Source organism: Calonectris borealis, chromosome 17 (assembly GCF_964195595.1).
Source record: "Calonectris borealis chromosome 17, bCalBor7.hap1.2, whole genome shotgun sequence".
Lineage (NCBI taxonomy): Eukaryota > Metazoa > Chordata > Aves > Procellariiformes > Procellariidae > Calonectris > Calonectris borealis.
This window is the reverse complement of record NC_134328.1, coordinates 17,733,954-17,759,721: the sequence shown is the minus strand read 5'-3', so window position 1 is coordinate 17,759,721 and position 25,768 is coordinate 17,733,954. Positions and strand designations below refer to the sequence as shown.

At 69.3% G+C, this 25,768-nt stretch overlaps 4 protein-coding genes across 5 annotated transcripts; 1 reads left to right on the top strand and 3 right to left on the bottom strand.

Moving 5' to 3' along the window:
* Positions 1-1,185: 1,185 nt before the first annotated feature.
* On the bottom strand, positions 1,186-7,268 carry LOC142089927 (uncharacterized). The gene is made up of 16 exons (XM_075167072.1): positions 7,106-7,268; positions 6,473-6,622; positions 6,048-6,191; positions 5,589-5,738; positions 5,238-5,381; positions 5,005-5,097; positions 4,772-4,924; positions 4,395-4,496; positions 4,079-4,201; positions 3,633-3,776; positions 3,336-3,482; positions 2,982-3,131; positions 2,528-2,878; positions 2,286-2,423; positions 1,834-1,968; positions 1,186-1,730 (listed from the first exon to the last, which is right to left on the bottom strand). Exons 1-16 carry the CDS (start codon positions 7,266-7,268, stop codon positions 1,414-1,416), a joined length of 2,604 nt encoding a protein of 867 aa, XP_075023173.1. The 3' UTR covers positions 1,186-1,413.
* Positions 7,269-9,339: 2,071 nt separating this feature from the next.
* LOC142089926 (uncharacterized) lies at positions 9,340-12,153 on the bottom strand. The gene is made up of 6 exons (XM_075167071.1): positions 11,841-12,153; positions 11,555-11,695; positions 11,260-11,403; positions 10,319-10,477; positions 9,872-10,015; positions 9,340-9,715 (listed from the first exon to the last, which is right to left on the bottom strand). The coding sequence occupies exons 1-6, from the start codon at positions 12,151-12,153 to the stop codon at positions 9,705-9,707; spliced, it is 912 nt and encodes a 303-aa protein (XP_075023172.1). The 3' UTR covers positions 9,340-9,704.
* A 1,603-nt stretch (positions 12,154-13,756) lies between these two features.
* LOC142089539 (WAP four-disulfide core domain protein 2-like) lies at positions 13,757-15,545 on the bottom strand. The gene is made up of 3 exons (XM_075166134.1): positions 15,458-15,545; positions 15,045-15,179; positions 13,757-13,908 (listed from the first exon to the last, which is right to left on the bottom strand). Exons 1-3 carry the CDS (start codon positions 15,543-15,545, stop codon positions 13,757-13,759), a joined length of 375 nt encoding a protein of 124 aa, XP_075022235.1.
* A 6,181-nt stretch (positions 15,546-21,726) lies between these two features.
* On the top strand, positions 21,727-24,441 carry LOC142089538 (uncharacterized). Of its 2 annotated transcripts, XM_075166133.1 has the most exons (6): positions 21,727-21,862; positions 22,284-22,421; positions 22,791-22,931; positions 23,018-23,161; positions 23,240-23,410; positions 24,291-24,441. In XM_075166133.1, the coding sequence occupies exons 1-6, from the start codon at positions 21,772-21,774 to the stop codon at positions 24,305-24,307; spliced, it is 702 nt and encodes a 233-aa protein (XP_075022234.1). In that variant the 5' UTR covers positions 21,727-21,771; the 3' UTR covers positions 24,308-24,441. The 2 variants fall into 2 exon arrangements, with proteins under 2 accessions (XP_075022234.1, XP_075022233.1); XM_075166132.1 differs by having other exon boundaries at positions 23,018-23,410.
* Positions 24,442-25,768: the final 1,327 nt, after the last annotated feature.

The following is a 25,768-nucleotide window of genomic DNA, read 5'->3' as shown; positions in this document are numbered from 1 at the left end:
GCCCATCCCCCTTGGACTGTGCAGATTTCTGCTACCTGCCCTCCGTCTGCGGGAGCTGCAAGGCACTCTTCCGCCGCTTCTTCTTCAATGCCTCCAGCCAGCAGTGCGAGGAGTTCATCTACGGTGGCTGTGGCGGCAACAGGAACAACTTTGAGACCGAGGGCGAGTGCTTCCAGGCCTGCTCCCACATCGGTAATTAGCTGCGTGCCGTGCGCCGTGCACTGTGTGCCATGTGCTGAGTGCTGTGCGCCGTGTGCCGTGGCCAGCGGCTGCTCCTGCCCCCAGCGATGCCCGGCCCTGCTCCTGACCCTCCGTCTCTCAGTTCCAGGTGCCCGATAGCGCTGGCCCGGGGAGCGCGGCAGCCTCTGCATGGCCCCTGCCCGGGAGAAGCTGCTGCCAGTGGCTACGTCCCCGTCCCTGTCCCCACAGGGAGCTGGTCCCCACGGGGCTGGCAGCGCTGAGCGCTGCTGTCTGGGGCAGCCGTGCCGGGAGCTGTGGCTTGCCCAGGGATGCTCGCCGGCCCGAGGGCAGGGACGTGCGCCCGCAGCGGCACGGCTGCCCCCTCCTGCACTGTGGTGCCCGGCTGGGGGAGCCCGGCCCTCCCCTGGGGCTGTGACAGTTCAATACAAGGACAGGTCCTTGGATGAGCACGTCTGGGTCTTGTCCTTCCTGCCCGCGCAGGCAGAAGCAGGCAGTGCCCATCCTCCTGGGCCGCCCTCCTTGCTGGCACCGGGCAGTGGGTGCCTTCAGCAGCACCACACAGCAGCCCCAGGGCTCGCCCCGGCCACCAGCCCACAGCTCCCGCTGCCTCTGGACGGGCTCCCAGCCCCGGCTCTGCCCTCAAGCTGCTGATGTGACCTGGCTGGGAGCTAAAGCGACATAACAGAGGAGAAACGGCCCCCGCCTCGATGGATGCCTGGGGTGGTGCCCATCCCGCAGCCAGCCCCAGACCAGGGGCTGTGCCTGCACCGCATCGCTGGCCCTGTGACCCAACCAGGCATGGGCTCAGCCCCATCGCCCCAGCCCTGGTGGGACCATCCCTTCCCTGGCGGGCCCCGGGCGATGCTGGGGCTGCTCCAGGAGGGGCCGTCCCAGGGCCTTGAGGGGCTAGCCTCAAGAGCTGCCGAGACTCGAGACTCAGGGGCTGCTGGAAGTGGCCACGCATGCGCTTTATTGCTGGAGGTGGTGGGAGGGGACAGGCCAGCTGGGGCTCGTGACCACTCCATGTCCCCTAACGAAGGTGTCTTCCTGACGCGGAGCTGCTGCTCTCCTGTCACGCAGCGTCTGAAAAGGAGGATGTGCTTTTAGGGAGCCCCAAGGCTGTGGGGGCGAGGGACCAGTGGCCACGGCTGCAGCTGAACACGGTCGGCTCTGGCGAGAGCTTCCTTCCGCTCCGCGTCCCTTCGGGTCCCCTCACCCCGAAGGCACGTCTCTGCTGGGAGCAGAACGATGGTACAGCAGCAGGAACCGGCCCTGCGGCGATGCCGAGCCAGGAGCTTGCTGAGGGCTGTGCCCTTCACGCAGGTCTGGCTGGCACCCTGCGTGCCCCGGTGCCAGCCCTGGTGCTGGCCCCAGCTTGGCGGACCTGAGCCCCCTTACCACCAGGCACCCGTGTGCAGACGTGGCCGCAGCCATTGCTGCAGCACTTGTGGCCCCAGGGACACTCCTTGTCGAGGCTGCACAGGTCCAGGCACGTCCCACGGCCCCTGGGGATGGGGCATGCTCCCTCGCTGCCTGCAAGGCAGAGCACCTCACCATGGGGCACCTGGCTGGGGGGCACCCCATGGCTCCCGGGGCAATGCCTGGGTCCTGGCTGGCTGAGCTGCATCTCACCTCCAGGGATGTCCATGCAGACATGGCCACAACCGATGCGGGTGCACCTCTGTCCCCAGGGACACTGCGAGTCGGCCTCGCACTCCTCTGTGCACTGCTCGGCACTGTGCTGTGGCACAACTGCAGCGTCTCGCTCTGCGGGCAGGAGAGGACAGTCACATGGTGGCTCTGAGCTGAGGCCACGCGTGCTTATCCCTTGCATGGAAAGAGCAGGAGGCATGGAAAGGACAGGAGCAGATCGTGTCCCTGGAGCCGGGAGGGTGCGGGATCCTGTGGGCACAGCCACCTTGGCAGCCCGGGCACAGGGCTCCAGCGCAGTGATGGCACAGGGTCCTCATTGGGGAGGGAGGGCCAGGATGCTCCTGCGGGGATGGTACCGGGGAGACCCCAGGCTCTGTCCCCACTGGGCCCAGCCGGGCTGGGGAACGCACACCCCGGTGCAAGGGGCTGACCTTGCAGAGAGGCTGGCGTGCAGACGTGGCCACAGCCGTTGCTGCAGCACTTGTAGCCCCAGGGACACTCCTCGTCGAAGCTGCACAGGTCTAGGCATGTCCCCCCCTCCCTGGGGATGGGGCACGCTCCCACTCTGCCTGCAAGGCAAACACCCGGCTGGGGGCACCTGGCTGGGGGCAGCCCACTGTGGGGCACCCCGGGGCAGCCCCACACAGCTCCCAGGGGACCTGGCTGCTCTGACCTCCAGGGATGTCCATGCAGACATGGCCGCAGCCGGTGCTGGTGCACCTCTGTCCCCAGGGACACTGTGAGTCGGCCTCGCACTCCTCTGCACACCGGCTGCTGGCCCTGTCCCAGCTCTCTGCAGGGGCACGGCGACCCGCTGTCACCCAGCCGCCCTGGGGGGCTGGCGGCCGGCTCCCCCCGGGCAGGCTGCTCCTGCTACCTCTGGGCACGGCCATGCACTCCCAGCCGCAGCCGGTGTCGCAGCACTTCTCCTCTCGCCGGCAGACGCTGTCATCCAGGCACCGGCTCCCGTGCCTGCGCCGGGGGTCCCAGCACGGCTCTGCCCGAGGGCACTCCCCAGGGTGCTCTGCAGGAGGAGGGGAGCCAGGCGAGGGCGCAGGGTCTCCGGGTGTCCAAGCCCCGCTTGCATGCCGCTGCCCCGTGCTGGTGGCCGGGCTAGCAGCGCTCACCTCTGGCAGGGCGGGTGCAGCGCATGGTGCAGCTGGAGAAGCAGCACTTCTCCTGCCGGGGACAGTCCCTGTCGTGGGCGCAGGAGTCCTCCTCCGTGCACAGCTCCGGCATCTGCTGTGGCCTCACCTTCGGGCACTCGCCGGGTTTGTCTGAGAGGGGCGGGAAGGGGCAGCAGGGGCAGGGGCAAGCACCCCCCTGTGCTGCCTTCCCAGAGCCTCAGGGCACGCTGATGGCTGCACCCCAGGGGGTCTGAGCGCCTGCCCTGTGGCAGCACCGCCCCACATCCTGCCCTGGAGGTTTGCCAGCATGCCCGGCGGCGTGCAGCCCCGCCGTCCCGGTGGCTGTCTCCTCACCTCGTTCAGGGGCCAAGCACACGTGGCCACATCTGCTGCTGCAGCACTTCTCAGCCCCCGGGCACTGCCAGTCCCCAGCGCAGGTGGTGCCGCATGGGGCCGTGGTGGTTGGCACCTCCTCGGCCAGGGGGCAGATGCCCGGTTTCTCTGGGGGGCAGGAGGCAGCGGGGCTGGGGGTGCGGGGGGCTATGGCAGGTCTCCCCCACCCAGACCTGCAGCCCCCGGAGCTGGGGAGAGACCCCTGCCCACTGCTTCCCTGCCCCTTTCCTGCCCAGTGTGGGGCCAAGCGGCTCACACCTGGGGATGGGGGCAGGCAGGTGTAGTCGCAGCCGCGCAGGCAACACTTCTCCTCGCTGGGGCACTCGGCGTCGTGCTGGCACCAGGCTCTGCAGTCGTAACTGGGGAACAGCCCGGCACGGGCTGGGCAGAAGCCAGCCTTCCCTGCAGGGCACGATGCGGGGTGGCTGTGGTGCCCCTGGGATGTCCGTACGGACCCGCACCGCAGCCCAGACGCCTCCGTGGGGGATGCAGCCCCCTTGGCACCGCAGCCCCCTTGCCATTGTGGCCCCCTTGGCACTGCAGCACTGGGCGCACAGCTCTGCCCTGCGGCAACGTTGCGGCATCTCCTCCCGCAGGAACTGTGGGGCTGGCACCAGACCCCTCTGCTGAGGGGCACGGGGGCTGCGGAGAGGAGCCGCCCTTGCGCCATGGCTCACCGGATTCAGCCACCCGCCATGTCCCACCTTGGTGTTCAGCGCTGCACAACCCCGCGCATCGGCCGCCGCAGCACGTCTCCCCGTCGCCGCAGTCCCCATTGCTCCGGCACCTTGTTCCCTCCTGCCAGGCTGGGGTGGCTGTGGGGGCCCCTGCGAGGCAGACGGCTCATGGCTGCATGTAGTGCTGGAGATGCCAGTGGGGACCAGGACACATCTGCCCCCCCGTCAGTCCTGGGTTCCCACCCAGCCCCGCTCCGCGCCCTCCCACCCCGGGCCTTACCAGGACAGCAGCCAAAGAGGCAGCATGGCACCACCCAGCTCCTGCCCCGGCCGCGGCACTCACCTGCTGCCTCGGCGCGGCACTCTGGGCTGCACCGGTGCTGGCAGCACGTCTCCAGGTGTGGGCAGTCCCCGTCCCCGCGGCAGCTCTTCCCCTGGTGCCACTCTGCAATGCAGGCAGCAGCAGGGCTGGGGCAGCGTCTGCCCTGCGCGTGCCGAGGGGTCCCAACCGCGGCATGGGGCAGCTTGGCACCGGGGACCCCGAGGCGGCCAGGGTGCAGGTCTCCGGGGGTCCCAGCCCAGGTGGGTCCCCGCAGCCCTTCCCTTCTGCTTTGCTGAGGTCCCTGTCCCCTTGGCTCCCGGCACTGCTTGGAGGCACAGCCACAGGGACCAGGGCGAGCAGAACTGTCAAAGCTTGGAGGCAGCTCCAGCCCCCCTCACCTCGGCCGTGTGCGTGGCATTCCCGGCTGCACCGTTTGTGACAGCACACCTCGGACAGGGGACAGTCCTGGTCCTGGCGGCACCTCCGCTGGTGGTGTGGCTGTGGGGTGGCTGGGGCAGGGCTGGTGTCCTCTGCGCCACGGAGCAGAGGTGCTGGCAGGGAGGAGGTGAGAGCGGGATGGTGGCCTTGCCGGAGGGTGGCCTTGCCATCACCTCCCCGCTCCAGCACCCACCTGGGAGCCGCGCAGTGGGTCCCCACCCCGGCCCCTCTCTGCCTGTCGTGGGTAACACCCCGGCGGCACCGCGGCCCTGAGTGCTGTGTCCCCCTGTGCAATGCCGGTGCACGGCTGAAGCTGCATCCCTGCCAGCAGCACTCGCCTCCCGCAGCACCACATCGGCAGGAGGCCCTGGCACAGGGAGGGTGCGGGGCAGGGGCAGTGCTAGCTCCTGGCACAGCCAGGCTCACCATGCAGTGGGGCCAGGCAGGTGAGCCCGCAGATGAGGGGGCAGCACTTGGCGCTGCCGGGGCAGTCGGCGTCCTGGGCGCAGGGGTCCCGGCATGGTGGGTCGGTGCCCGGCGGGGGGCTGGCAGGGCAGGTGCCAGGTTTCACTGGGGACAGCAGCAGGAGGTCAGGGACAGGCAGCAGCTCTCCTGCCAGCCCCGCCCGCTCCAGCAGAGCCCGCTCTGGCGAGCATGGGCTGAGGGGGCCCTTGTTGTGCCACAGCTCTGTGCCTCGGGGCAGCTGTAGCCCCGGGGCATCACCCCTGATCCCCAAGCCACGGCCCTGCCTGCGCTGCCCGTCCCATCCTGTCTCACCGGCTGGGGCTGCTGGCAGGCACTGGTGGCCACAGCTGCTGTTGCAGCATTTCTGCATGTCGGGGCAGTCGCTGTCGCCTCGGCACCGCTCCCGGCACGGCCACACCGGCCCTGGCTGCACTGCAGGGCACTCCCCGGGTTTGGGTTGGTCTGGTGGAGCAGAGCGGGCACGAGGCTTCGGCATCCCCAACCAGCTGCCCTGCCCGCCCTGGGGCTGCCCCGGCCCCTCACCGTGGTCCACACACACCCAGCGCCTGGCAGCCGCGTCCTGGTGTTGGCTTTCCCTAGCAGCTGCCAGGAGCTGCTGGTGCAGCGGAAGCAGCGTGCGGCTGCCTCACGGGCCCATGGTGGCGGGGAGGTGGCCGATGTCTACAGCACGGAGGGGCCCCGTGGCTGCCCCGTGGTGAGCTGGGACTCTCCCACTGCCACGCTCCCAGCCAGCCCCCGCGGAGGCCTTACCCTGCACCGGCTCCAGGCAGGCAGGGCCGCAGCCCAGCGGGCAGCACTTCTGCGCTCCCAGGCAGTCCTTGTCCTCCAGGCAGGGGAATGAGCAGGGGTAAAAGAGCCCCTCGGGGGCTGCCGCCGGGCAGGCGCCAGGTTTCTCTGCAACGCCGAGTGGCGTGGGGCCGAGAGGTGAGGCTGCACCAGCGGCATCCCAGGGCAGTGCCAGGAAACCTGCCCCTGCCAGACCCCTCTGCCTGACCCTGGCTGGACCCCACCACATGCCCCATCCCGGACCCCTCCACATGCTCCATGTCAGCCTTGGGAGCCGTGGGCAGGAGGCTGCCAGCAGCACATGGACAGCAGCTCTGTGCCAATGGGGACGGCACAAGGATGGGGACTGGGACAGAGGTGGTGCCGGTGGCTGTGCTGCGGTGCCATACCTTCCGCCGGCAGGGTGCAGCGGAGCCGGCACTCCCGGGGGCAGCACTTGTGCCAGCCGGGGCAGCTGGAGTCGTTGGCGCAGAGCGGGGGCTCCAGGCGCAGGCAGCGCGTGAAGTCCCGCGGGCACCTTCCCGGCTTCTGGGGCTCCCCTGTGGTGGGACAGTGGTGTCAGGGCAGCGCCAGGTGGCAGAGCTCCTTACCCTCCGTGCCCTGGGGAGCGGGGCGTGCATCCCCCCTGCGGGAGACAGGGGCTGAAGCGGGGAGCACAGCCTGGGGGGGCAGGGCCCGGGCAGGAGCTCGGCCTCTTGGGGCTCCGGGCCAGGGGCCTGGTTCACACTGACCCTCCCTCGGTGGCATGGCAGTGCCCGGCCGATGGCAGCGCCCGGGGCTGCCAGGCAGAGCCTGGGGTGCGGGCAGCCCTGCTGCCGTGGCAGGAGAGGGACTGGTTGGAGCGGGGCTGGAGACTCCCCTGCAGCACGCCCAGGGGCTGCCGTACCCCCACAGCGAGACCTGCGCAGCGCAGCATGGCATGGCGCAGCATGGCATGGCGCAGCATGGCACAGCATGGCACGGCACAGGGCTGTGTGCCCCTGCAAGGCAGTGAGTGCCACCAGAAGTGTCGCTGGCTTTGCCAGGGAGAAGCCAGAACCGAGTCAGCACCAGCTGGAGGTCAGGATCCAACCCTGAGCATCCTGCTGCCCCGTGCATCCTCACTGCAGGCGGCATGCTCCTTGCCGCTACCTCCTCCTCCTCTTCTTCCTCCTCCTCCTCCCCCTCTTGGCACCCTGTGCTCATCTGGGCCACACCAGGAAAATCAGGACAGCCCTGCCTTTGGCACAGGCGCGGGTGAGGTCCAGGTGGCACCTGTGCCCGGCTCCTGCCCGCCAGCCAGGAGATGCTGCGGGAGCAGCAGTTTCTGCAAACACCCTTGCCAGCTCCTGGCAGGGCCGCACTGTTTGGGCTGCAAACAGAGATGCTGCTGGGAGGTTTCACTCCAAATAGCAGCTGTTTGGTTAAAACAAAGAAGGAACCCAGCCGTTGTGTCGGGGCGGGCAGAGCAGTGCCGCAGCTGGGCACAACCGCCCCTGGCATTGCCTCCACGGCAGGGGGGCGCTGGCAGCGGGGGTCTGTGCCCAGGAAGCAGCACCCACAGCCCGGGCCCTTCCGCCAGGGTTTGGGTCCATCCTCGAGTTTGAGGTGGGGAAGGGATGTGTGTGCAGAGGTGCGAGGAGCAGAGCCCAGACACTGCAGGGCTGCAAGTGCGGGGGTCCGTGCAGCCCCGGCCCACTGCCCACCACCCGCCTGTCCCTGCCAGCACCCTCCTCGCTCCCACCTTCACCGCGCAGCCCCCGCTCTGCCCAGAGACCCCTCCTCGGTGCTGAGCCAGGTGCTGGGCTCTGCGGGCACAAACGTCCTAAATCCAGGTCTGCCAGTGTCAGTGCGGGGGTGCCCAGGGAGGCTGGGAGGGCCCCTGCCGCGAGTGGCACCCCTGGGTGCTGACAGCTGCTGTGCATGCAGGGTGCAGGGGGTGCATGTGGGGGTGCAGGATATGCACACATGCCCGTGCAGCCCAGGGTGGGAATGGGCTCCCTGAGGCAGCGGGGCTGCAGTGCAGGCGCTGCAGCCCGCCAGGACACGGTCCCCACCAGCATGTGCCGGGCAGGGACAGAGGGGACATGGCAGGGGCACGGGGGGGCCGGGGTGCAAGGACCTGGCCCCAGGATGCCTCTGCCTGGCAGCTGCCGAGTTTGCCTGCTGGTACTCACCGCCCTTCTCTGGTGCAGTGCCTGGCTCTGCCCTGAGGACAAGGAGCCCGAGGAGGAGGAAAATCCCCGGCCTCATGGTGCTGTCAGGGATGTCGTGCGTGTCCGGAGCTGAGCTGGGGCCAGGTTTAAAGTCTCTGGCAGGGGTGCCCAGGGTGATGGGGCAGCTGAAGCCGAGCTGCCGGCTGTGGCAGGCTGGCCGTGCCTGTGGGCAGGAGGAGCAGGAGGAGGGGCAGTTCCCAGAACCCGCCGGCGCCCCGCCAGCCGTCCTCCTTATCTCCGGCCGAGCTGCGCTTTTGGGTCAGAGCGACCCATGGGGCCGGGGAGGGCAGCTGGGGTCAAGCGGCTTCTGTCCCCCGTGGCACACAGCCCCGTTCCTGCTGCAGCCAGCTGCGACCCCCTGCCTGGGTTTCCCTCCAGCCCTGCTTGCCCCTCGCTTGCCCTGGCCCGAGGTGGGGGCCACAGACAGACCCCACGGCTTGGCCCTGGTGTGGCAGCGGGAGCAGCCAGAGGGGCTCTGCTGGCTCTGCCGCCATGGTGCTGCCCCGCAGCCGTGGCTTGGCTCAGCTGGGCATAGCCTTCACACACAGGACCGCTTGGCATCCAGCACCAAGAGCTGGGAAAGGTGTCCTGGGCCAGCTCAGTGTCCCAGCATGGGGTGGCCTGGGACCAGGGAGCCAGCGGGTTGTGCCGTGGCCCCTGACACGTGGGTGCTGCTCCCTGCCCCCTTCCCTGTCTGGGTGCTTCATCTACCCCGACCCATGACTGCTTTTCCAACCAGGTTTTCACACTTTGGGATGCAAATGGGCCCTTCCTTGAGCAAGGAATCCGAGGGAACTGGTTTCTGCACTCCAGTCCATGACTGCCAAGGGGACATCGGTGCGGCCCCCACCCCCAGCAGGACGGTCACCTTGGGGCGATGGTGGCTGGAGGGCGCTGCATGGAAACGGGAACCTCTCCCTGCCCCAGGGCAGCACCTGCCTGCAAGAACAGCTGCCAGCCGCCTGCCTGCACCTGCCTGCCTGTGCACAGCCCAGGACTGCCTGCACCTCCTGGGAACCTGCAGCAGAGCACAGGGATGGCGACCCAGAGCAGAAGGCGGCCATGTGCTGGTTTATTCTGTTTCAGTGCTGTGAAGCGGCCGGGGCTCACAGGGATGCAGGGGTTTGCCTCTGTGCCCGGGCTGCCAGGAGCCTTGCCCTAGCGTGGGGCGGTGTGGGCAGCGCACAGCCCTCAACGGCACGGCTGGGAGGGGCTGGGGGTGCCGGGGACCTCAGCCAGGACCCATCAGAGCAATGCCAGTGCCATCTTGCTGGCGGTGCAGAAGGTCCGGTGCAGGGACGGGTGCGGGGGGTGGCGGGCACTGCTTGCAGCAGCACCTCTTTGCTCGCCCACAGGGTTGCAATGGCAGCGGGGTGGGGAGCGGCCCCAAAACGGCAGCTCCTGGTGCAGCCCTTCCCGGCCAGGGCTAGGCTGTGCCTGGAAGAGATCGATGAGGCGGTCAGTGCGGGATGGGTGCTCCCACCCTCAGGGGCCCCCTCAGTCCCCTCCAGGCTGGACCCGCTGCAGGGGCGAGACCTGCACAGTGCCCCGGGCTGCTGCGACCCAGGAAGTGCCAGGTTGGGGGGGCCTTACCCCACAGCGGGGAGACACACGTCCGGCCGCAGCCCTGCAGGCAGCACTTCTGGCTGGGGGGGCAATCCTTGTCCTGCATGCACAGGAGGAGGCACTTGGCTGCCCGGTCACCATCAGCCGCGGGGGGACAGAGCCCGGGCCGCGCTGGCACATGCAGAGAGAGGGAGGGGTGAGGGGCTCACCTCCTGTGGGCAGGGCACCCCTCTGGGGTGGGGGAGCTGCCCTGCCCACAGGGGGTGAGCCCCTCACTCGGCTCCTGCCCCATGGGGACAGCAGCTGGGTCCCCGTGCTCCCATCGCCCCCCAGGAGGGTCACAGCGAGAGGCAGGCCCTGAGGAGGGCGGGTACAGCCAAAGGGGTGCTGGCCCTGGCTGGGGGGCTCAGCCTGGGATAGGACAAGGGAGGGGACGCGGGGGGTCTCAGCCCCACAGGGCGCCGGTGGCTTTACCCTCAGTGGGCGGTTTGCAGACGTGGCCGCAGCTGGTGGTACAGCACTTGGCGGCCCCGGGGCAGTCGCCGTCGGTGTCACACAGCTCCAGGCAGGGTCCCAGGGAGCCCCGCAGCACCACGGGGCACGTACCGGGCTTTGCTACGGCACGGCGGCTCCCTGGTGACAACAGGGACTGCGGCTGTGCCGGGATCCTGCTTCCCCCAGCCCCGCTGCTGGCACAGCCTCTGTCTCCATCCTGCCCCCATCCTGCTCCTATCCTGCCCCCATCCTGCCCCCCGTCCTCTCTCCCAGAGCCCCATGCTGCCCTCAGCTGCCAGCCTCACACCCACACCAGTCTGACCCAGTGAGACCAGTCACAGCTCAATATGGGATGCCAGCTGGCAGCTGGAGCGGTGAGGGACAACCCTGGCTGCGGTCCCCACCAGCACCCAGCCTGAGTGGGGTGCAGGATGGGAGTGCAGGATGGGGGTGCAGGATGGGGTGCAGCCCCAAGCCTGCTTGGGGCCATCGCCCACCCGTCACAGAGGAGCTGGGCATGGGGATCCCTTGCCGCAGCACCCCGAGGGCCTGCTCCTGCCCAGGGGCTCATGAGGGCCAGGGGTGGGTGTGAGGCACCGGGAGCCACAGCCGGCAGCACACGCGCCCCGGGGCCTGGACGGCTGCCACCGGCTGCACACTTGGCCGGGCATGGCCACTGGGGCTTGTCCGGCAGCATGGCCGGGCACACGCCAGGCTTTGCAGGGGAGAAGGAGCCGTGCTACCACCGGTGCAGCTGCGGGGTGGACGCAGAGTGTCCGCAGGGTGTCCGTGGGACCGCCATGGGCACTGCCAGGGGTGCACACACTTGGGTGGGGGGATGTAGGTCTGGCAAGCCCTGGCCCTGGGGGGAGTGGAGCCTGTGGGTGCCCAGCCCCGGGAGGAGGGATGGTGAGCTGTACCTGTGTCCGGGGGGGCGCAGGCCAGCCCGCAGCCGGAGAAGCAGCACTTGCGGTCCCCGGGGCAGTCCCGGTCATCGGCGCAGCGGTTGTGGCAGGCAGCAGCGCTCCTCTGGGCACGCTTCCACGGGCAGAGGCCGGGTTTGGCTGGAGGCGAGGGGAGGCTTGGGGCTCGGTGTGCCGCCGGCCTGGCCCCACAGCGCCTGCAGCTCCCCCACAGACCGATGGGGGGCTGCGGACCCGTGGGGCTGCCCCGTGGCACCCTCAGCCCGGCATGGGGATACCCAGGCCGCCTTACCTGGCTCGGCGCGCACACAGAGGGCGCAGCAACCGCGGGTGCAGCACTTCTCCCCGGGGCTGCAGGCGGTGTCGTTCCGGCAGCTCGTCCCGCAGCTTGCCCCACTGGTGCTGCTGGCGCGGGGGCAGTAGCCCGGGCTCTCTGCAGAGGGAGATGCTCCGTGCGGCCACGTGCCCAGGGAGCGGGGTTCGCACCAGGGTCACCCGACACGGGCACCAGCCCCCGCCCACATCCCACCCGTCGCCCGGTCCCCGTGCTGGCATCTCTCAGCGGGAGCCGGCGGTACCTGTGGTGGGGAGGAGGCAGGTCCTGACCTGCCCCCTCTGGCAGCACTTCTCGGCGCCGGGGCAGCCGTGGTCGGAGAGGCAGTACAGCCTGGAGGGGCGTGGGGCTCTGCTCCCCACCGCCGGGCACTCGCCCGCTTTGCCAGGGGCAGGCAGGGCGGTGGGGGGCCAGCGTCTTCGCGGGGCCCGGCGTGCTGCCGGGATGACCGCAGGGGCAGCGCCTTGGTCCCCAGCGTGGTGCTGGTGGGCTGGGGTGGGTGGCAGCTCCACAAACAGCGCCAGGAGCACCAGGAGGAGGGTGCATGCGCCCGGCATCGTGCTGCTGGTGGGGGGCTGTGCTGCTGGGCCCGCCGGCTGGGATTTAAACCCTGCTGGGGCGGGGGCCAGCCGAGCTGAGCTGCTCCTTCCCACGGCAGCACTGTATTGAGACCGTGGGAGAGCCGGGCACGAACAATCCGGCTCGGGGGAGACTCCTGGGGCAGCGCTGGGCTCGTGGCCCATGGCTGACGCATCCTCCGCAGCGTGCCCTTTCCAGGTCACTGGTGACCCGCGAGCAGCTGGGCTGGGGGGACAGGCAGCACTCTGGGAGCCTCAGTGCCTGCGCTCCCCGACGGTGAGCAGGGGTGGGACACAGGGGAGCAGTGTCCTGTCCCTGCTCCTGAGCGTCCACTCGGTCCTGCGCGGGGAGCACCACCAGTTGCCTCCTGGCACACACGGAGCGGGAAGAGCTGCTGCGGAGAGCTGTGGCACTGAGCCAGGGTGCACCAGCCTGCACCGCACTGCAGGGAGGGGGGGAACCAGCACCGGGCACTGGGCTGTGCCAGGCAGGGTACAGGGCTCACTCTGCCCCAGGGGACAGCTGCGCTCTGTCCTCTGCCAAAGGTGGGGGCCCCGGGGGTGCCAGCCTCTGAAGGCATGCGGGACTGCTTGCTCTGGTCCTGGGGGCTGGCAGTGGGAGTGGGGCGGGGGTGGGAGGGCCGGGGCACCAGGAGCCCTGCGGGGAGCAGGAGGTGCCAGGGAGAGCGGGGCAGGAGCAGGAGTGGGGCCCAGCTCCGAGCAGGCAGGGGAGGGATGGGGCAGGGGCAGGCATGGGGCAGGGGCATGTGGGCTTCACTGCCCATGGCTCCTTCGGGCTCCTGCCATAGTGACGTGCCCCTGCTGGGCTGGGAGTGCGTGGGGCAGGAGGGGGTTTGGATGATGCTTGTGCAACAGCACGCAGCCTCCCTGTCCCCCAGCCATTGCAGAGCAGAGAGCAGCTCTGCTCCGATGGGACATGGACGTGGCTGTGCTGCGGTGGCCCCACTCTGAGCATGTCTGGGCAAAGGTGGAGGAGCCAGTGTGCCAGGGCAGCCTGGGCTATGGGGCCATGGGGCTAGGGGGCAGCCCAGGCCATGGGGCTGTGGGACAGCCCCGGGCAGGGGCACAGGCTGGGAACACTTGGAGACACGGTGCAGCCAGTTGGCGCTGGCACTTGCTGTGTGCAGCCCTTCCAGGTGGCCCCAGCACCAGCACCAGCGCTCAGTGGCAGCTGTGGTGGGCAGGATGCGGTCAGGAGCGGGCAGAGTGGCTGCCTGTCCAGGAGTGCGGCGGGACGGAGAGGCGGCCACGAGCGCAGCAGGGAGAGGCTGCTTTATTGGTGAGAGTGCGGGGGACTGCGGCACACCCCAAGCAGGGGACCCCAGAGAGAAAGCTGAGGCTGAAGGCTCTGAGCTGGGAGCGCAGCCAGGCTGGGGGGGATGGTGCAGGGCTGGGGCCTGGGCGTGCAGGAGTCATGTCGGGCAGCAGCTTCCCTGTGGCCAGGCTGGCAGGAGGCGGCTGCACCTGCAAAGGGAGCAGAGGGCCATGAGCAGGACGGGCGCGTGGGTGCTGTGCCGCGGGTGCTGCAGGACCCTTGGGGTTGGCGGGCGCCCGACTGACCTCAGTGGAGGGGCGTCACACAGGAGACCTTGCCGCAGCCGTTCCTGCAGCACTTCTGGCTCCCAGAGCAGTTGGAGTCCGTCTTGCACTGGTTCGTGCAGACGCCCAGCATGGGGATCCCCGGACTGACAGGTGGGCAGGTGCCGGGCTTCTCTGCAAAGGTGAAGGGACATGGGCTGAGACCCATCAGCCCTGGCATGAGGGGCAGGGCCGGCCCTGCAGCTCCTGGAACCGTGGGCAGGGCCCTGGCCCCTGGCTGCCACGGAGAAGGAACCCCTGTGCCGCACCCCACAGCTCTGCCGCTCCCCCACCCCACAGCTCTGCCCATTGGCGCTCCCACCAGCCTGACCTGATGGGGACACGTTGGGGAGGCCACGTGTTGTGGTGGACCACCACGGTCCCTGTGCTCAGCCTCCCACTCAGGAGTGTGTGGCTGACACAGGACATGCAGCCATGGCCCTGCTTTCCCCCACAGCCGCCGTGGACAGCCCCAGCCGTGCGCTCGTGGCGTGTGGGCTCAGCTCAGGCCTCAGTGGGGGGCACGTGCCACCAGACAGCCTGTGCCCTGGCTGCGTGGGACCCCTGCCCTGCCATCCTGCTGCCTGCTGCTGCCTGCCACTGACACTGGGCTCCTGGCTCAGCACCATGCCGTCCTCTGCTGTGGCACAGCTGGGTCAGCTCTGTCCTTGCAGGTGGCGATGGCGGTACCGGAGCCTCCAGTTCACATCCACATGTTTGCGGCTGGAGATCCCAAATCCTACACCCGTCTACTGAGGCTGCTCTCTGGCAGGACCAGCGCAGTGAGTGTACTCAGCCAGGTGGCTGCGGGGCTGTGTCCGGCGCAGGGCTGGTGATGATGCTGTTGGGAGGCTCTTCCCAGGCGTGGGGTCGGGAGGCAGGACAGTGCTCATGCAAGGCTGAGTGGGCAGCGAGGGCTGCGAGGGGGAGCGGCGCAGGCCCCTGTCCTCTGCACTGGCCCCAGCATCGTTCGGAGGTGTCTGCTCAACCCCCATGTCTCTGGGAGGAGGAAGGGGTGAGCATGGCCCCAGCGAGCCTGGGCAGAGGGTGCATCATACCGGGAAGCCGCCCCGCAGGAGCACACCCTGACCCCGCCAGGCTCCCCGCGCAGCCCCCGATAACCGCGCTGCAGCCAGATGCGCCACAGACACCCAGGCCCACTGCCGCTACCGCGCCCCAGAGCACCAGTGCCGCTGGCTGAGATGGGCTGTTGGCTCGCAGCAGCGGGGCCGGCTCCAGGCAGCGGGGCCGGGAGCCAGAGGGAGCGTTACCGTCGGGCTTCTGGCAGGCCTTGCCGCAGGCCACCGGGCAGCACTTGAGGGTGCTCTCGCAGTCGCCATCGGACTGGCACCCCACCGTGCAGTTCACTGCTTCCGTCGCCGGGTCCGGGCACACACCAGCTTTCGCTGCAAGGCAAAGGCGGAGGGCGTGGGTGGGCGCCGGGGCTGCCGGCCCCGCAGCAGGGTGAGGGCTGCCATTCCAAGGTGGGAGATGCTGCCGCCAGCCCCAGGGCTGGGTCCAGGGATGCTGCTGAGCCCAACCGCACCGGGTGCTGGCTGGCTCTCGGCCCCGGCCCCCACCCCAGCAGGCCCCGGGGCTGGGAGTGATTCTGGCTGCTCGCCCGGGGTGTGCCGAGCCGTGCCGTGCCGTGCCGTGCCGTGCCGTGCCGTGCGCTCATACTCACTGGTGACATTCTGGGCGGATGCTGGAGGCAGCTCTGCCCAGAGAGCCAGGAGCCCCGCCAGGACGAGCACGCTGCGGGCCTTGGGCATGGTGCGGGAGCCGGCGCTGCGCCTGCGGGGCCGCCCGGCCGGCCTTTAAGCTCCTCTCCAGGTGGGGCCGGCGGGCGGGAGGGCTCGGCCTTCCGGGTGGCTCCCAAGGGCCGGGCAGGGCCAGGCTCCCCCTTCGTGCTTGCACAACCCGAGTATCAGGTATCTGCCGCTGCTGGCTGCCGACCAGGAAGGGGGAGCCTCGAGGAGACAGGGCGGCCATGCCGAAAACTTGCCCGGCAGGAACAGCAGCCAAGCGCTGCTGGCCGCGGCCCCCGTGTGCCACACGCCAGACCCCGGCTGGCCCCAGCCCCTGAGGCGGCCAGGGCGCAGGGCTGTCATGGCCCCGCACAGGGCTCGGCTGCTGGAGGCCCCGGGGATGTGGCTGGTACCGCCAGCGGGGAGCACGGCAGGCGTGGGTGCACCAGGGACGCGGTACGATCCATCCCTGCCACCGCCCCGGCCATGGTTGCAAGCTCGAGTGGGGCCGCCGGCCAGGGCTGCTGATGCCCAGAGGCCGGGGCGAGCCGGTGGCGCAGCCAGGGGCTGTGGCTCGGCTGCGGCTGCCGCTCGCCTGGCTCCTGCTCCAGCCATTTGTTCTCCTTCCAGCTTTCTCTCCTCGACTGAAGGGCCCTCCAGGCTGCCTGTGCCTCTGGGCAGGCGCCCGCCCCAGGGCTCCCCCGCGCCTCTCTGGCAGCCTCGGGAGCGCCTTCTGCCTGGCCGCAGCCTCATCCCGTGGCCCCTGCTGTCCTCACAGCCTCCAACAGCCCTGGGGATGTGTCCCGGACTGGCCGGCAGCACCGGTCGGGCGAGTGGCTGGTGGGGAGCGAGCTGCCAGCATGCTCTGGCTGCGTGCCTGGTGCTCTGGGGCATGGCAGTGCCGGGGGCCATATGACCCCAGACCCCTTTGGCCTGGCCGCTGTCCGGGATACCCCTCCCACGCGTGTGCCGCCCTCCGGCGGGCGGGGATGCCTTGCGGCACCTGGCAGTGCTGAGCTGGGGTTTGTTTGGATAGGCCCAGCTAGCCAAGCGGCCTGGATCACCCAGCGTGGCTGCCCTGCTCCCATCAGTGTTTGCTGCGCCGCCAGTTCCCATCTCCTCCGCAGGCACTGTCGGCAGTGGCTTCAATTCCTCTGGGACTGCACTGCGCCGGGGGCCCCAAGGACCCCGGCCCCTTTGCTCGCGGCTTCTGGTTTCGGCTCAACGCGTTGGGTCATTCGGCTGCTGTCGTGACGCGGGTCCCTGCGCACGGTGGCGGTGCTGCCCGGCCTGGGTGCACAGGCTGGACCCCTCTGCAGGGAGGCAATCCTAGAGCATCCCGGCTGCCTGGGCCCCATCGTAGGCATGGTTGCAGGCTAAGCCTCTCCTGCACGGGGAGGAGGGTGAGATCTGCCCTGTCTCCGGTGATGGTGTGCCCTCGTCGCTGGCAGAGGCTCCAGGGGCAGCCTCAGCCCCGGGCTGGAGCATCCCGCAGCCCCATGTGGGCCAGGGGTGCGTGGGATGGGGGACACGGTCCCTGCCCCAAGTCACCAGCTGGTGTCCACTCTGCCGGGGTCCGCCTCCAGGTAATTTAACCCCACAGTCAACAACGCGGCACGGAGCAGAGCAGCAGAAAATCAGTAACTGTTTGCCTTTGCCTGCGGTCCCCTCCCCGCTGCGGGTGTTTATGCAGTAACAGGAGCCAGCGTGGATGGCCCAGCCGCCTGCCCAGCCGCTGCTCCACGCTTCACCACCGTCAGCAGTGGTAGCCGACGTGTGGGGACGGGGCACAGGCCCAGGGCAGTGGGGAGAGTAGCAGGGCAGTGGCGGGGAGAGCGACAGGGCAGTCCTTGTCCCTGCACCCTCCGGGCTGGGATGCTCGGCAGCTGGGTGCCGGGGAGCTGCCAGGGAAGCTGCCAGGACCTGGCCACGCTTGGGGTGGCCGGGATGCTCCCACTCTGCCCGTGCGGCTGGGCCCACTGGGGACAGCGCTTCGGGGAACTGGGCTGGGCTGGTGTTTCTAGCCCTCAGCTGACATTGGGACTCCCTGAATAAAGGCAGCTGTGTTCCAGCCTGGTGATCCCTGTGCCAGGGCCGGGGCACGCTGTTCCAGCGGCCAGGGTGGGATGGGGGTGGTAACGTGGCTGCTGCAAGCGTGAGTGTTGCTTGGATGGTGTGAGCGCTGCCCTCCAGGATGGAGGCGAGGGACCCGCACCATCCCTACCTGTGCTGCACAGGGACAAAGCCCACCTGGACCCAGTGGCGGCTTTCCTGGAGCAGCAGCGCTGCTGTCGGTCCGACGCTGCCTATCCAGTGGTGCCGTCCCCAGTGCCAGGCCAGGGGCTGCCCTGGTGTCCCACCGTGTCCGAGCTGCTGCTCCTGTGTCAGTGCTGCCACTGACACAGCGGTGCTTGCCTTTGGGAGTTATGGCCCTGGTCTGACCCCGTAATTGCTCTGCCCCTGCGTGTGGGATGTCCTTGGTGCTGGCAGTGAGCAGCCGGAGCTGGGAGGCTGCGAGCGTGGACGCCAACAGCCGGGCTGCACCGGAGCAGCTGGACTGGAGCAGACGGGAACCCACAAACGGGCTTGTGGCAGGAGACGAGGGGGAAACTGCAGAGAAAGGCGAGAGCTGCAGGGAGCAGTGTGGGTGTTGGTGGGTTTGCCCAAGGTTGTGCCTTGGCCCTGGCGTGCCCGGCTGGCTGCCGAGCGGCCGATCCAGCTGGAGCTGCCCCCAGCCAGCCAGAGCAGCTGGAGAGGGACTGAACGTGCTGGCGGCAGGGCCAGCAGCCGTGCCGGCCTCCAGCCCGTGCAGTTGGCATCGCTTTCCGGGAGACAGAAATGCTTTGGCTCCTGTCCCTAATGCGTGGCATTTGGGGTGCTGCTGTCCCTGCCCCGGCTCTGCCAGGCATTTCCTCAACAGAGGCTGAGGACGGCCGTGGGGAGCGCGGGGGTCTGCCGGCACGGCAGCAGGCAGCCATCCCCCGTGCCAAGGCACGTCCCTGGGGGAGGATCCTGGCTGAGGACACGGGATCAGCAGCCCCAAGCCCGACCCCAAAGGCTCTTCCCTGCAGCATCCCGGGGTGGCAGTGCCTGCTGCCACTGAGCCCAGGTCACGCTGGCTGTGCCCGTCCCACGGGTGACCGCGGCTTCTTCATGGCAGCAGGGAAGGTGCTGGAGTAACATCTCCCTGCCCGCCGAGGGAGGGCAGTCAACGATTAAAAGGGGAATGTTGCTTGGCCAGGCAAGGTGCCCCTGGGGCGGATAGCCGGCCTCCCACTGCAGGCACGAGCGGGGAAAGCAGGGGGCAGCGATAGAGGGGGACACCCTTTCCTCTGGGAGACATTGGGCCCTGGCAGTCAGCAGCTCAGGGTCCCTGCGCTGATGCATGGGGAATTATCTGACCCCTTTGGGGTGCAGTCGTGCAACCGGCTGGCAGCCAAGGGCCAGTGCACCCCGTGGGCAGGAGGGCTCCCACTGCGCTGCTGTGTCCGGCTGCTGCCACCAAGCCCCCCCCTGCCTGCCCGCGCTGTCTGGCTGGAGTTGGAGCCTCGCAGCTTGGCGGTGGTGCGTGGGGTGCCCTGGAGCTGGGGAAGCGCCTGACTCTGTACCGGTGTGATCAGTCTTACCTGCTCGTCCCACGCGGGACCCCCGGCCCGAGCCAGCCCTGCAGTGCCCCGAGCACTCACCCATGCCCCCAGTAGCCACAGCGGCTGGCTGCAGCTGGGCACACAGGGCGAGGATGCCCATGAGCAAAATGCCAGCGGTCTTCATGGCGCTCCCCGTGGGTTCTGGATGGCCAGCACAGGTCGGCGGGGGTTTATATCCGCGTGGGGCTGGGGAGGGGCTGCCACGCACATAACCTTTGGGTGCCGAAACTCTAGCTGCGTTTCACAGTTGTGCCCGAGGCAGTGACAGCCCCACGACATGTTATTGCCTGAGAAATCATTTACCACAGCCCCGTCCCAGCCTCAGCAGCCAGGCTGCAGCCAGGGCAGGGACGTCAGCACCCAACAGCACCCTCCCCAGGGGAAAGGGAGATGTGGCCACGGGCTGGGGCCACCTCTGTGGCCACGGGGAGCCCAGAGGAAGGGGCTGGAGCTCTCTGGCTTGGAAAAGAGGAGAAAGAGGGGACAGGAGGGAGGCTGGTACATCCAGAGTTGCCCGGAGAGTGCGGACAGGACTTTCCTCCCACGGCTGCAGGAGCTGGGGGTGCCGGGGGAGACCTGCAGGCGAGGGGCAGAGGGCAGGCGGCCTCCTCTCCGAGCTGTGGTACTCATTGCTGCAGACGTTCAAGCGCTGCCCAGGTGTGACAAGCGATTAGACAAGTTTATGGGACAGGAACCCAGGGGGGACTGCGCAGGAGAACGCGCCCCTGAGGTTGTGGCCATCCTGGCAGCGTGGCACGGGGGTGTTCTGAGACGGAGACCTGGGGGTCTGCCCCGGCCATGCCCACCCCAGAGACCCGGTGCCTGCCTGCCCTGGCCCTGGCCCTGGCCTGGTTCCAGGTCCCACTGCATCTGCCCGCAGAGCTGTGGGTGACAGCCGGCTGGGTCCCCGCAGGCAAGCGTGGCCTTGGGGGGAGAAGAGCGTGGGAAGCCTGTGCGACGTGCCAGGCTGGGCGCACCCACTGCCCTGTGCCGCGCACCGAGCACCATTCCTCTGCCGGGACAGGTGGGTGGCTGGGTGCCGTCACGTCAGCTGGCTGCAGACGTGTCCCGGCAGACGGGTGCTCCGGCGGGGTCAGCATGGGGGCTGCCTTTCACCTCACTGCGCACTGGGACCGGCGTGAGGCGGCCCTAGATGGGTGGGGAAGCCTGAGGTTAATGGTGCGGGGAGGTCACAGAAAGCCCAGTGCAGCCAAGCGTGCGAAAGGTGACCATGCCGAGGGTGAGGTGTGCTCCGTGCCCGCGGGGACCCTGTGGTGTTGCTGCTACCGTGCCTGAGACTCCAATGAGCGGGATCTTTGCTCCCTGCTCACCATCCCACGCGGTGCGGGGGCACGGCTGGGCTGCGTGCATCCCTGCTGGGGGTCTGCACCATGGCACCTCTTGCTGCTGAACTGCGGCTGTGCCAGCACAGCTCACCGTGCCCCGTTGAATGGCAAAGGGCACAGGGAGGTGCTGCTGGCGGGTCAGGCAGAGGCAGCCTGGCTTACTGGGCACAGGTGGGGGCTGGCAGGGCTGCACCAAGGCACGGGGGGCAGCCCGTGGCCGCGGTGGGTGGAGAGGGGCAGGACCTGGGTTTTCGAGGGGCTGGTGGAAGGGGCTAGTCCTCTGCCGGAGCTGCAGATGGGGAGAAAGGCCTCAGCCGGGGTCCCGGTGTGGCGGGGAGGACGCTCCCCGCCTGGGGGTTTGTCACAAGGCCAGCCCGGCTAGAAGCAGGCGTCTTTGTGCTGAGGCCAACGTGACCTCTGCGGTCTCACATGGGGTTTTACTGCTCAACGATCGTATTTCCCCACTTGGAAATCCCTGTTTGCGTCATCCCAGCTCCAAGTGGCCAAATGCACTTGTTGCTACAGAAACTCTGGGTCCGAAACAGAGGGAACCATTAGCAAGAAAACCAGGGGCTGTGAAAGCAGTCCCGTCCCTGGTTCATGTGCATGGGGTCCCTCTGAGTGACCTCTGCCCAACATGGCACGTGCCACAGTGCCGTGGTGGCAGTGCAGGGAGTTGCCAGCCTCTCCCGAGCAGCGCCTGGTCCTTTGGCTGGGACTGCGGGCTTCGTGCTCTGCGGGGCTTCGGCCTTGTGCCATTCCTCCCCCAGCAGCTGCATGGCCGTCGCGTGGTACGGTGCGTAGCTGTGAGCCGTTAACGACGGCGTGTTCGAGTCCTGCCGGTACACGGCGGTGTGAAGCCTGGCGTGTCCTCCTGCTGCCGTGCCCCGGCTGTGGGGATCGGGCCCCCTGGCCTGTGCAGCCCCCTCCCTGCCTGCTGCCCCCTCCCTGCCTGCAGCCCCCTCCCTGCTGTGCCGTGCCGGTGCCGGTGCCGGTGCCGGGGCTGGGGCGGCGCAGTTCCGCCTGTGCCCCCGCCTGCGGCGTCTCGCAGCTCCGTGGGCTCCGTGGGCTCCGTGGGCTGCGGGCCCGATCCCGGCGCAGCATCCCGGGCGGCGGCCGGCAGAGGAGGCTGTTGCTCCGCCAGAGCGGGCCGGGCCCCCGGAGGCGGGGACGGGCGCGGGGCGCCGCGCCAGCCCGGGCCGGGCCCGGGGCTCCCGGCTGTACTTAAGCGGCCGCGGGCGGCGCGGGGGCAGCGCCATGAAGCCGGGGCTGTTCCTGCTGCTGCTGCTGCTGGCCCCCCCGGGCCCCCCCGGCCACTGCCGGCCGGCCGCGGGGCGCCGCCTGCGAGGTGAGCCCTGGCCCCGGGGGCGCGCCCTGAGCTCGGCCCCGCTCCCCGCCGCCGCCCCGGTGTCCCCGAGTCCCCGCGCCCCGCTGGAGGGGGTGCGCCGCGGGGGCCGCGGGCTCCCGGCTGGGACATCCCGCCGGGCCCCGCCTGCCCGGCCCCGCGGTCCCCGCTGCTGCAGAGCCCGCACCCGGGCGGCGGGGCTGGGCCGCCGGGGCAGCGCGGGGGCCCGGGGAGGTGGCCCCCCGGCCCGCCTCACCCGCCGGCAGCTTCCGAGGCGCCGGGCGGCCCCGCCGGTGCTCTGCACCGCGACGGGCCCCGCTGCCAGGGCAGAGCGGGTCCCGGCCGAGCCGGCCCCGCCAAGGGGGGGCCTGCCCGGGCTGGGGGGCCTCGCCCGCCCACCGTGACCCCCTGCCCGCCCTCGCAGGGCTGTACGACTGCCCCCCGCCCAGCAGGATCCCCCTGAAGGCCTGCGACAACTTCTGCTCCTCGGACGAGGACTGCCCGGGCAGCGAGCGTTGCTGCAGCACCGGCTGCGGACGGGAGTGCCGGCTCCCCGTGGGAGGTGAGGGGGTCCCTTCCCCCCAGCAGCCCTGAACGAGCCCGGGCTCTGCCCTCCAAGGGGGGTGACTGCAGCCACCTCGAGGAGCGGGTCCTGCAGCTCTGCCAGCCCCCGCGCCCCGTCCTGGCATGTGGATGGGATGTGCCGGGTCCGGGCTCTTCCAAGCACAGCCGCTGCCTGTGGGGTGCATCACCCGCAAAGGCCGGTGTGGGTGGTCCCTGCACCCACCCACCCCCAGCCCCTCTGGTGTAGGGGGATAGGGGTGCCCGTTACTCCCTGCCCACAGGACCTGGGGGTGGGCACCCAGCGGCGGGCTGGGCGGTGGGAGCAGGCAGGGGCTGATGGGGGTCTGATCCTGCTGGGCACCCACAGTCAAGAGGGGCTTCTGCCCGCGCCCGGACCCTGACGTGCTAACCCCCTGCGTGGTGATGTGCTGGAGCGACAGCAAGTGCCCAGGCAGTGAGAAGTGCTGCAGCTACGGTTGCCGCGTCGACTGCACGAGGCCGGTGCCACGTAAGGGCGGCCGGGGGGCTCGGTGGGAGGGGAGCCGCAGCCAGGACAGATCCCAAGTGTGAGCTGGTCTCCTCTCTCACCCACAGCCAAACCAGGCGTCTGCCCCAAGAGAAGAGTGCTGCAGACCTTCGCCCCCTGCAACAGCTCCTGCAGCGTCGACAACGACTGTCCCCGCCATGAGAAGTGTTGCTTCACAGGCTGCGGCCGCGGTTGCCTGCCTCCGGACAGAGGTGCTGTGGCCCCGCTCCTGCCCACTGGCTGGGGCCATGGGCTAGGTCCTGCTGCCTCTAGCAGCCTAGTGTCTGCAGGTGACATCTGTGACCTCCCGCCCGTGCCTGGACCGTGCAGGGGACACTTCCGTCACTATGCCTACAACCCTGCCATGGGGACCTGCCAGGCGTTCACCTACAGCGGCTGCGGGGGGAACCCCAACAACTTCAAAACGGTGAAGGAGTGCCAGCAGGTCTGCCAGAAACTGGGTGAGCGGAGGGGCCGCACTGGACCAGACTGGGCCGGACTGGGCAGAGGTGGGGGCCGGGCGGGGGGTGAGAGCGCAGAGCTGCGCTGCCTGCAGCCGGGCAGCCGGACCCGGAGGGTCTGCTGTACCTCCCAGCGGAGCGAGGGCGGCCTCCCCGCGGCAGGGAGAGCGGCAGCATCCCACATCGCTCTGGCACACGGCGCGGGGGCCTCTGGGTGTTTATGCTGGGTGATTTCAACCAGCTTGCAGCTCCGTCCTGGGAGCTGGTGTCATCTTTGGTCAGAACCAGGCAACGACACTAGTAATCATAATTTTGCAGCCTGATTACCAGAGTAGAAAACCTGACCACCGTGGCGCCCAGCCTGCACGGGCTGGAGGAAAAGCCTGCTCTTGCAATTTGCCTTCCCACATCTCTGCTGAATGCATTTTGCGCAGGGTGTGCATTTGGGAGAGCAGGCGGCTGGTGGAGCCACAGTGGCCCCCACGGGGGGGTTGGGGGGCCCCACCACCGTCTGGGCACTCGCCTGGTTGTGACACTCGTTTCCGAGCAGAGCTGTGGACGGTTGGGGCCGTTGGTGGTTGAGCGGTTGCTTGGCTTCTCTGGTATGGCAGTTGTATCTCCACGCAACAACAAAACCACGAGAGCCAACGGAACCACGAGCGCTGCTCCTGGCTGTGCCACGTCCTTGGGGGTGTGGGCCAGGGCGGGCAGCCCATGCCCAGGGCTGGGGGGCAGATGCTGGGGGACTGAATGCACTGGGGGTGAGTGCAGCAGCCGGTCCGGGGCCAGCTCCGCTCCCCAGCACCAGCACCATGCTGCCTCCCCCCGCTCCCCTGCCCTGCCGGCAACCCCCTCCTCACCATCCCCTTTTGTCCCCCAGGGAGAGCCCAGGAGTGACCCCAAGGAGGAGGCAGCAGCAGGGCTTGGGCCCCTCTGCGGGGCCAGCAACCCGGGGGCCAGGGTCTGCAGCGATGCTGGCCGCCGTGCTCTGCCCCACGCAATAAAGCTGCCGGGACGCCCGGCTTGCAGCAGTCCAGTCTCCACTGTCTTGCCTGACCCGTGCCTCTGCAGTGCCAGCGGCTCCACATGCTTTCCCGCTTCCCTTCCCGGCCGCATCCATGTGCGCTGGAGCTGCGAGCCCAGACACTGGCCGAACCATGGAGCGGCCGCAGGAGAGCCCTTGCTCCGGGTATCGCTGGGGAACTGGTGCCAAACTGGTGGGTGCCCTCCCACTCTGGCAATGGCTCGGTGCCGCTGGCCCCCCAGGGACAGGTCTGGGGAGCGGGGGGCTGGGGGCCAGGAGTGCCTCAGAGGTGGCCTTTGCTCAGGGGGGTGGGATTTTGTGTCAAACTTGCGGCAGCCGGATGGTGCCATGCACCATCCCCATCTCCCGCTGGCCGTGGCCACTGGCAAGCTTTGCAGGCAGAGACAGTGAGGAACTTGAAACAGAAAAGACGAAAACCTCCTGAAAGTGCCAACTTATTATTCAGCTCCCTTGCCACCCCATCCCAGCCGCGACGGCTGCTGGGATGAAAGTCCCCGCGTGGGGCAGGCACAGGGGGGCAGCACCCCGTCTCCAGCACCCCATCCCCAGCATCCCGTCCCCGGAGCCGGTGGGGGCTGTGGCTGCTGCACGGGGAGCTCGGGCCAGGCCGCAGCGCGTGGCCCTGGGGCTGTCCCCCGGCTTGGGGCAAGGAGGGTGCCCGGCCCAGGCAGGGTGCTGCCCGCTCCAGCCCTCTGCTCAGCCCCCCCTCAGGCCGGCCCCCATGATCCGGCTCTTGGGGGTTAACGGCACTGGCTGCCTGAACTCCGCCGCAGAGGCTGCTGCTCCATACCAGCTCTAACAGCTCCTATCCATAACCGTCCAGCCGCCGGCTGCGGTGAGACTGAGATGGAGGTGCGGGGGGGCCGGGGCTGGGGTGGCGATGGCTGCCTGTGGGCAGGCGGCAGCCCCGGCCCCATGCCACACGGCGCAGCCTGGCCGACGGCACGGCCACGCATGGCGCGCCGGCTGGCGGCACGGGGAAGGCAGCCTCCCAAAATGGGGTTTTTATTACAGCCATACATCACCGCGGCGGCCTGATGTGGGCAGACGGCAGTGATTTTTCTTCCTGGTTTACAGACAAATGAGGGGAAGGAAAATTGATGTGAACTTTGCTATAGAGAGAGGTCGGGCGCGGGGAGGGAGTTGGTTATGGATGAGCTGGGGGCTGCTGGGGCCACCTGCCCCCAGGCCCCTCCCGGCCCCCTTCTCCGGGCCGGATGGATGGGAGCAGCGGTGGCAGCAGGACCGGGATCATCCCGTCTGGCGTGGGGGGCTGGGGAGGAGGGGCCTCCGGCTTCCCCGGCCCCCCATCG